This window comes from Syngnathus leptorhynchus, chromosome 21 (assembly GCF_054491065.1).
Source record: "Syngnathus leptorhynchus isolate UIUO chromosome 21, UIUO_Slep, whole genome shotgun sequence".
In the NCBI taxonomy this organism is placed as follows: domain Eukaryota; kingdom Metazoa; phylum Chordata; class Actinopteri; order Syngnathiformes; family Syngnathidae; genus Syngnathus; species Syngnathus leptorhynchus.
The window spans coordinates 1,050,003-1,059,936 of NC_141215.1; the positions used below are offsets into that span (position 1 = coordinate 1,050,003).

Consider the following 9,934-nt stretch of genomic DNA (forward strand, 5'->3'; position numbering starts at 1 on the left):
GTATACAAGTCATTCATAAATATTGTGAGGGGATTTATTTTATTACGTGTCATATATGGACAAGTCTTCTGCCGTTGATATCTTTTAATCAATCAAAAAGTTTGCGGCGCAAGTAAACGCTACCTCGTTTAAATAAAGCAACAACATCAACAAAAAAGTACTGTAATTTTCAGGACTATAAGTCGCGGTTTTTGTCATAGTTTGGGTGGGGGGGCGACTTATACTCAGGAGCGACTTATATGTGATTTATTTCACAAATTTTCAAAATTCAAAAATCTGCGATGTAGTGAAACCGCGATAAATGAACCGCGATGTAGCAAGGGATTACTGTCATTTGAACTGCAAGTGACGTCACCCGCGCGGCAGTTGTTTACATAAAGGACAAAGGATTCGATCACGGGATGACGAAGATGACTAAGGGCCCCACGTACTACCGGCATCATTAGCGGCTTTGTTTGTAAGTGACACGGAGGACAAAGAGTTTGAAGGATTTAATGATATGGAGTGACACAGAAGGTTTGAAAAACGATTATAGCTTTTACGCACGCCCGGGCCTTCTCGACGGGAGCTCTCTTTCACTTTCGTGGATGAAAGTCGGGGGCCGGCGCTCGGCCGGGTGACTTATAGTCCGAAAATTATGTTAAACGCTACCTTTGCTAAAAAACTACAAATATGTCGACCGGAAAGGGAGGTACACATCTTGCGGCCTGAGGGGTGTGAAGTATCTCATTATGCGTCTGAAAACTCACCGTGGAAAGCCTCTTCCATGGTTCACAGATGAAACACGTACGCTTAAGCAATTATGTAAAAACCATGAGCGCAAATGGTGTTTCACCAAACTTGAGGTTTTCCATCAGGCATGGTGTGACAGCCTCTTGAAATATAAAGATGCGCTTATCTTAGCAAAAACTAATTATTTCTCGCAAGTTATTAATCTCAATAAAAACAATCCTAAATACTTATTTGATACAGTGGCAAAGGTAACACTACGCCAGCCGACCTCCGATAGCTCCTTTCACTCAGCTGACGAGTTCATGAAATTCTTTGCTCGAAAGATTCAATCCATTAGGGACCAGATCAAGATAACCATTTCAATCGCTCAGTCGAGACCGCCGATTACCGGCGCTGACGACCATGCAATAACCCTCTCAAATTGTAAAAGCGGGTCCCTTGAAAGGCTTACACAATTGGTTAGTGCGGCTAAACAAACAACATGTTTACTTGACCCGCTTCCAGCCAAACTATTTAAAGAATTATTTCAAATTTTAGGACCGTCCGTCTTAAATATAATTAATCTGTCTGTCTCCCCTGGTATAATACCAACAGCCTTCAAAACCGCTTTCATTAAACCGCCACTTAAGCGACCAAATCTCGACCCGGACTGTCTCAGTAATTATAGGCCAGTTTCGAATCTCCCATTCATAGCAAAACTTCTTGAAAAAGTAGTAGCGCAGCAGCTTATTGATTACATGACCGCCAATAATCGATATGAATCTTTTCAGTCTGGTTTTAGAGCTAATCATTTCACAGAGACAGCACTTTCTATAGTGTCTAATGATCTCCTCGTAGCTATGGATTCAAACACTTCATTGGTATTGTTATTACTCGATCTTAGTGCTGCCTTTGACACTGTAGACTTCGATATTTTATTAGAGCGCTTTAAAAGCTGTGTTGGTATTTCAGGGTCAGCACTACGCTGGTTCTATTTCTATCTATCAGACAGGACGCACCGAGTGGTCCATGGCAATGCGACCTCTGAGCTCTATAATTTTACGTGTGGCGTCCCGCAGGGATCGGTACTCGGATGAATTCTATTTAATATGTATATGATTCCGCTTGAGCGGCTCGGTGGGGCACTGGGTACCATCAGAGGACGCTGGCATGAGTGTCTCTCATAACATTTGAAATGTACTTTTTTTTAAATTTATTTTAATATATGTGATGTTTGTTTTCTACCCTGTGGGCCGAGAGCCCGTAATAAATTTTATATAGAAGGTGCTCTGCATTAAAAGGCGTACTGTGGGTTTTGAGTAAATTATAAGGTTTTAAGTGCGCTCTATAGTGCAAAAAATACGGTAATCTTTGTCATTTTTCTGACCAGATAATCAAGGACTGTAGTTCAAGTCATTCTCTGACATCTATACGTCATTACATGTTAAGCACACCAAAGTATTCAGTGAATGTACAAGACCACAGCGCTAGCTAGCATAAAGTGACTAGTTGTTGACTGTACTCAAGTAGACTAAAGGGTAGGAACAGGCCTTTCCGCAAGGCAGAAATCAAATGTCAGGTTGGAATTTCCCATCTTCTGTCTATACACAGCATCAAATTTTTCATTCATTGACACCGTAAAGACGTCCTTCCACAGGCCTACACGACCTGCATGGAACACAAGATGAGTGGGAAGAAAGTTAGCATTTTAAATGACAATTTAAATCTACATGTTGGCTTGCCAAACATTTGGACAATAATTGTCATTTAATACCGCATATGTCAGCAAAGAGGAGTGATCTGAAAACTTATGGCTCATTACAACATTTATTAACGATTACATTGGAGCAGGGGTGTCAAACTTATTTTTCTCGTGGGCTATAGTCATCATAGTCATAGTTTCCTTCAGAGGGCCAATATGACCCAAATATACAACCCAAATAAATGTAACAGGAATGCCTCTTGTTATTACAGTATAGGCTACACAACAAACTGATGAATAACAAATCAGACTCGTGAAAACATTTAAACTATTTTAAAAAGTTGGTAAAATTGTGAGCAATATATCTATTTTTAAAAAGTGAAGATAATTTGCAATTTTAGTATTGACACATGAATTCAACGCACCATTTGTCTTTGCGGGCCACATAAAATGATGTGGCAGACCGTATTTGGCCCCCGGGCCTTGGGTTTGACATCTTGTTATGGAGTAATGTGCAGTTGAACAGTGAACAGAAATATTTTTAGTCTATTACATAAAATACTGTGTATTTGCTTGTACTGCCTACAGACAAGCATAAAATGAAAGCGCAGTTTTTAAACACATTTTACGTGACTTCTTTAAGATAGCGAGGGTTGGTCAAAAGACTGCAGATGGTCTGCATATGGTCACTGAATCATACTTTGCAGAAGTCTGCTTTATTTTAACCTAAGTCTGAAGTAGGGTTGTCGCTATAGAATATTTGTAGAATTGATTAGCCATTCGATTATCCCATCGATCAATCGGATGCAATTTGTTTGTGTAAAAGTGTATTACAAACATTAGTTACCCTGCTTACTGTTTATTAACCAATTATTTTTGTTTATTTGGTATTATTTAGTGATTAAAACAGGCGGCATGGTGACGCACGGGTTAGCACGTTCGCCTCACGGTTTGGAGGGTGCGGGTTCGATTTTTCCTTTGGTCCGCCCTGTGTGGAGTTTGCATGCTCTCCCCACGCTTGCGTGGGTTTTCTCCAGGTCTTCCGGTTTCCTCCCACATCCCAAACACATGCTTGGTCGGCTGATTGAGCACTCCAAATTGCCCGTAAGTGTGAGTGCGTGTGTGTCTCTGTATGCCCTACGATTGGCTGGCAACCAGTTCAGGGTCTCCCCCGCCTGCCCGCTGACAGCTGAGATACGCACCAGCACGCCCGTGGGGACAAACAGGATGGACGGACGGACAGATTAAAACACAATTTAACAACAGCTAAGCAATATCACAAGAGAAGGATTAATGGTCATTGAGTAGAGGTAAAGTAGAATAAGATCTTTGCAAAAGTCTTATTTATTAATGTAAAAAAGCTAAATCAGTGTGCTTCCATGAAGGATAACAACAATCTGAGAATTATTACTTTTGAGAGCCTGAAATCAGAAGAACTGGACAATCTTCAGTTAAACAATGGTGCCAAATGATTACTCGATCAGCAAAACACAAGGCGATTTATTTGACAATCAATTTGCTGTTGATTAATTGATTACTTTAGACACCTCTCGTCTGAAGTATAAACTATACATACTTCCTTCAATGATATTTGACAACAATTTAGAATAAGAAAATGTAGGTTGTTTAATGGCAAGAAGTTTGAAAAGCACCTTTCTAATTTCAAGATGTTTACTTAGAATTTTATCAATCTCATTTTTATTCGGGGGTTAAAAGTATGTGGGGTAATCGCTACAATTTTTGGCTTTACTCACCCCTGCAAATGGACAGCGCCTCTGAGCTACAGCACTGTTCAATGAGCTGGTTGCAACTTTCCACCATAGCCTCATGCTGATTCTTGTCACAAGATACACCCAGGAACCATGCTAGCCGCTCCACCAGTGCCCCAAGATCCTACAAAAAGTAAGAAAAATGACTATGGAAAATGTATGTAACTAATGAAGCCTGACTTCATAATGCAATTTTGCAATTAAGGGAAAAACTCTCTTCTGCAGGGTGGACCATTTGTTTTTATTCGGTTCAGAGAGATGAGAAGAATGGTGGAGGTTTGTGAGAAAGACAGGATGGATGGATGACAAAATGCAACATAATGATTAGAGCTTTCAAAATGAATCGATTAATCGCCAAATAACTGATTGTCAATTGTGTGATACTGTTCACTTATTTGCTTGGTTTTATCACGAAGTAAGACCAAATAAACAACAATAATTGCAGAATTTTATTTAATCTGATTATTTGATTAATCGATGGCGTAATGGATCGAATAATCGATTTTAAAAATATTCAATAGTGACACCCCGATTAGTGATGGAGGTCAACTATTAACGGACTATTTATCACTACAGCTATAACGACATTTATGTACTGTTTTGCTTCAAATTTGGCTCAGGATTTGCAAGAACGCTGGGTCAGCAACACTGCGATGAGGAAGCGGGGAAATATGGAAAGGTTAGCATTTCCCGCAGTTAAATTTGCAGATGACTGCAGCTTGTAAAAAAAATTGACCTCAAGCTTCAATGTTTCTCCCTTCTTCCCTAGTATATTTACCTTATACATGTCCTCATATTTCAAGAAGAGAACATTCGAATCCATACGATGTTCCCAGAATTCTAAAACATGTTCAAACCAGGAGCCATATCCAACTGCAAAGAGAGAGAATAAATAAAGAAATAAATCATATGTGACTTTGATGAGTCGGAGGACTGAACAATAACCAGAGCGGTAAATGAAGAGCATCAATGTTCATTTACGCTTGTCAGTCATGAAGCGCAGGCAGAACTCCTGGAAGGATCCTCTGTAGCTCATGGTCCTGAGAGATCGATGGAACTCAAAGTAGGATACTACCAGGTCTTTGGGGTTACGAGCCATGTATATTATCTGGTGGAAAACCACAGAAGAGGAACATGTTAATTGGTCTCAGATAATATAAATACATAGTTAACTCCTATGAATTTGTTAAATTCGAGACCCGTGTATTTGTTTTGGTTTTTGTTCTGTTTTTTTAATTCTTTCTAAAAATCTGTAAAATTGTAGCCAAACGAGAGAACAGAATTACGTACATGTAATATATAATAACAATATATATAATAATATAATATAACATAATTATTTCAAACATCTTCAGAGTCTATAGTTATTTCATCTCATATGATTTTTTTAGGGCATTGCCCTTGTGAGTACCTCTGATCAGAGGTACAGTATGAGTAGATGTGAGGATTTAGTGACACAGATTGAATCCAAAATTTTGGGATTTCTCGGTAAGAATTAAATTTCCTTCTACATGATAGTGTTTTGACAATGAAATGCAGGTGGATATGTTTTAATGTCCAGCTGCAAACACTAATCTATCTTTGTATCGCATCAGAGGACAATTTAATGAAACCAAAAGATTCCTGGAAACAATACTGAAGGTCCCACATTTAAATTTGTTGATTGTTTCATGTTTAGCATGATTTCATTGTATTTTATTGTATCATTTTATAATTGTAATTAATTAATTAATTCATTCATTCATTCATTAAAAAATTTATTAATTTCAAATTATTTGATTCTCATTATTCCTTTATTTCAATTTATTTTTTGCTAATTGGCTTTGTTGCTTTTTTGAGTGAGTGTTGCCTTACCTTTGCCTCTCCATTGTGCATTCCTGTGGGAAGGAATCGATAGGGAAGATGACTTTTGATGAGACGAGGGGATGTGAGCTCCTGCAGGAATGGAAAACACTCTTTTTCAAACTTTTTACAGTAACCAAGCACAGGTAAATCTGCTCAGCAAAATATTTTACTCTAGTTCACACTTATAAGGTATGAACTGAGAAGAGATGGTTTGGTAGGTCATGATTTCAGAAACCAAAGTGTTGGAATATACAATGAAATTGTGCAAAATGAGCACAGTAGACGATCGGTGTTAGCTGAACGATGGTTAGCATAAGCACTACTTAGCTCTTGTTATCGTCAATGTATACTGATGGCTGCGCCTCGCTAAAAATGTGATAAGAATCGACTGGTAGACTACAAACAGCTACTAAGTCGACCGCGAGGTCGAAACGTATCCCGAACAAGGAAAATCTGACTGACTGCAGTGTCAATTTTCGATCAAAAGAGGGCGATAATAGACTTTGAAAAGGTCAGAGGTCTTCAATCTTGCTGGAGAGGGGGTGTTTCTTGGAAGTGTTATTTGCTGTTATCTGCACACCTGTGACAGCAGTTCCTCAGCAAAGATAACTGCATCAACCATCCATCCTTTATCTGTACCGCTTGTCCCCATGGGGGTCGCGGGCGTACTGGAGCCTATCCCAGCTTTTCATCGGGCAGTCGACGGGAGACACCCTCAACCAGTTGCCAGCCAATCGCAGGACACACAGAGACAAACAACCATCCACACTTGCACTCACACCTATGGGCAATTTGGAGCGCTCAATCGGCCTACCAAACATGTTTTTGGGATGTGGGAGGAAACAGGAGTGCCCTGAGAAAACCCACGCGGGCACGGGGAGAACATACAAACTCCACACAGGGAGAGCCGGAGATGGAATCGAATCCGCACCCTCCAAACTATGAGGCGGACAAGCTAACCAGTGCCTCACCGTGCCGCCACTGCGTCAAGCATTTATTGTCATTTAACTTGGTTTAATTGGTTAACTTTTCCCCCAGTCCCAGTGTTATTATTATTAAAGAATTGCACACACACAAAATAGATAAATGAGATTGAACTTAAAAATCTTCTCTTTGTTGTGTACTCAATTGTAGGTGTTTTGTTTTCATTTAGGCTCTGGAAATTTTTAAATGGAAATTTCTGCTCTTGTGTGAAGTGCAATTGCGCAATAAAATTCTTTGACTTGTGAATACACCTATCAAACAGCTTGTGGCAACCCTGCACCATCCTGCAGACAAGTACATTCTCAACTTAGGAGAAATATGAGGGAAATTTCCGCATGTTTCCACAGCCTGAAAACCAACACTGAATGCCCGTGACCACTGATCCCTTGTTGACCAGTTTTCCAGTGTTGAATCAATGCTGACGTAATTTGAAATACAATACCTTAATGATATCCAAGCCCGGTTGAGGGTACTCTAAGACAGGTAACTGTTCATCAATGTTCATAAGGCCAATTTCATCTGGGTCTGCTCCTTGACTCACAAGATACACAACCTCTTGAAGTAGACTGGTGCCTAAAATTGAAAACAATAACAATAAACTAAACAATAAACCAAACAAAACCACATTAAAATTAGGAATTATCATTAGTTGTAGTAGTAGTATGGTTGAATAAAATAATAATTATTATTATTTATATTGGTCCAAGTGTCAACAAAGCCATATTTTATTGACAAATATGATAATATAGTAACAAATATGTTGTGCAATTGAGCTGTGTGCGTAATTTGTTTCCCCCTATTAGAGGGATGGGCAATTTAAATGATGGAGAGGGCTACAATTTTTCATAAGTGCTACTGGGGAGCTGCATAAGAACCACACACTTCTTAAGCAGATGTATGAAAAAATAATTAAATATGGACAGGGTCATTGAAGTTGATTTGCTTTCTTGGGTCACATGAAATGATCTGGTGGGGCGGATCTGGCCCCTGTGCCTTGACTATGACACCTGTGCTTGAAAGCTTACAATTATTATCATCAATGTGGCATTCACAGTGGTGAATAAAACGTGTTTACCTGATTTGGGATAGGTGATAATCCATATGTCACTTCCTCTGAGGGAGAAGTTAGCGATTTCCTCCATCTTTCCTCTGCAGAAGGGTGGCAACCGGATGCCATCAAACTCGAAATATTTGCTGTCGTACTCAATCGGTGTACTTGGAGTGTTTACTTCACTCTCCGCCATCGTAAGGTAAAATTAGCTCAAGATCCCCGTTTCAAATGAAAACGAGTGACGGACGCATAGGATGCTCCGTTCGATCAGAATGCGCAGCTTCTTCGCTGCTTCCAGGGCGAATCATATTTCTAGAAAAGTGACGTAATGTTTTCGTCAGTTCTTTTTGCCAGGCTCAAAGATGCGTAGGGATGGCTGATGGTGAAATATGCCATGTTAGTGGGCGACACCGTAAGTGCATGTGACGGTGTGTGCGTGCGTGCGTGCGTGAGATTTAAAAAAAAATAGGCTCAAAGATGCGTACACCTGCGCATATCCTCCTCAGAAACCATTATCAATCAGTCCGCCATTAATGAGCGCTACAGTCACATTACCGTGTTTTAAGAATACTCTGTGCCTCACGTAAGAGCTGGTTTATTTACGTTTGGCCCGATTAAAATGAAAAAATACGTAAATAAATAAATACATAAATAAATACATAAATAAATACATAAATAAATACATAAATAAATAAATAAATAAAACGCTTTCATCAAAGTATATTTTCCTTTATCTGAGGATCATTAGTGTTCAATATAAAATAAAATATTCCACAAAATCTATAACATTCAAGCAAATAACAAAGAATAGCTCCTACTGTGGCCTGGACCAAAATAGTTTTAATCACCACATCTGAGAGCACAAAAGCAGTTCGACCTTTTTTAAATAACTTTAAAAAAAAATAATAATAACCTGTCCACACTGAAAAATATACAGTGGGGCCTCGGTTTTCGAACACAATCCGTTCCAAAAGGCTGTTCGAGAAGGGAATCGTTCGAATTCCGAATTATATTTTACCATTACAAATAATGGAAAAAATAATAATCCGTTTCAAGCAATAAAAAACCCCGCCTTTTTTAGCATTTTTTCCATTTGCGCATTTTTGTCCAATCGCACAACTGCAGCGCACCGCCGAACGTGCAACCGTAGCGCGTCGCCGACCGCGCAACTGCACCGCGCTGGTTGCATTATTGTGACAGAGCCGTCGCCGAAATTTTGAAAATATTTTTAAAGTCCTGATGTACTTTCCAAAATTTAAGTGGACATCAGTGCGCAGGGAGCTCAATTTCGTCCGATCGCGCAATTGCAGGGCGCCGCCGACTGCGAAACTGCACTGCGCTGGTCGCATTATTGTGACAGAGCGTTCGCTAAAACTTAAAAAATAGTTTGAAAGTCCTAATGTACTTTCCAAAATTTAAGTGGGCCTCAGTGCGCAGGGAGCTTAATTTGGTCCGATCGCGCGACTGGCCGCAGCGCGCCGGGCGCATTGCTTTAAGAGCGTTTTTGTGTTTTAGGATGCTGCTCCCACTTGCTTCCTTTGGAGGCATGATTAGAGTTGATGCAATCCTTAGAGTACCTGTGCGGCGGACGGACGGACGGACGGACGGACGGACGGACAGACAGACAGACAGATAGAAATTCAGGAGCTAGCCATTAAATACAGATATACAGATAAATAATCAGACAGACTATACAGTAATATTGACACATTAATATAGACAAAATAGATAACAAAGGGTAGCTTGCTATTAATAAATAATTAAATAGATAAAATCAAGACATTGATAATTAACAGATAAAATAAACATTGTTACGACCGTGAGCGCGCCTATAATTTAAAATAGGAGTCGAAATACACATTTTATCCAATA

At 39.5% G+C, this 9,934-nt stretch overlaps 1 protein-coding gene across 1 annotated transcript; it reads right to left on the reverse strand.

Moving 5' to 3' along the window:
- Positions 1–429: 429 nt before the first annotated feature.
- Positions 430–8,596, reverse strand: sult4a1 (sulfotransferase family 4A, member 1). Its single transcript, XM_085902491.1, has 7 exons — positions 8,087–8,596; positions 7,454–7,584; positions 6,037–6,117; positions 5,164–5,290; positions 4,961–5,055; positions 4,168–4,306; positions 430–2,379 (listed from the first exon to the last, which is right to left on the reverse strand). Exons 1-7 carry the CDS (start codon positions 8,253–8,255, stop codon positions 2,243–2,245), a joined length of 879 nt encoding a protein of 292 aa, XP_085758617.1. The 5' UTR covers positions 8,256–8,596; the 3' UTR covers positions 430–2,242.
- Positions 8,597–9,934: the final 1,338 nt, after the last annotated feature.

Excerpts from the sequence above, each read along its gene's own strand:
- sult4a1 (XM_085902491.1), bottom strand. The coding sequence starts at position 8,255 with ATGGCGGAGAGTGAAGTAAACACTCCAAGTACACCGATTGAGTACGAC. Across the intron at positions 7,585-8,086 it reads TATCACCTATCCCAAATCAG|GCACCAGTCTACTTCAAGAG; the intron begins GTAAACACGTTT and ends TTTCAATTTTAG. Across the intron at positions 5,056-5,163 it reads GCGCTTCATGACTGACAAGC|TTGGATATGGCTCCTGGTTT; the intron begins GTAAATGAACAT and ends CTCTCTTTGCAG.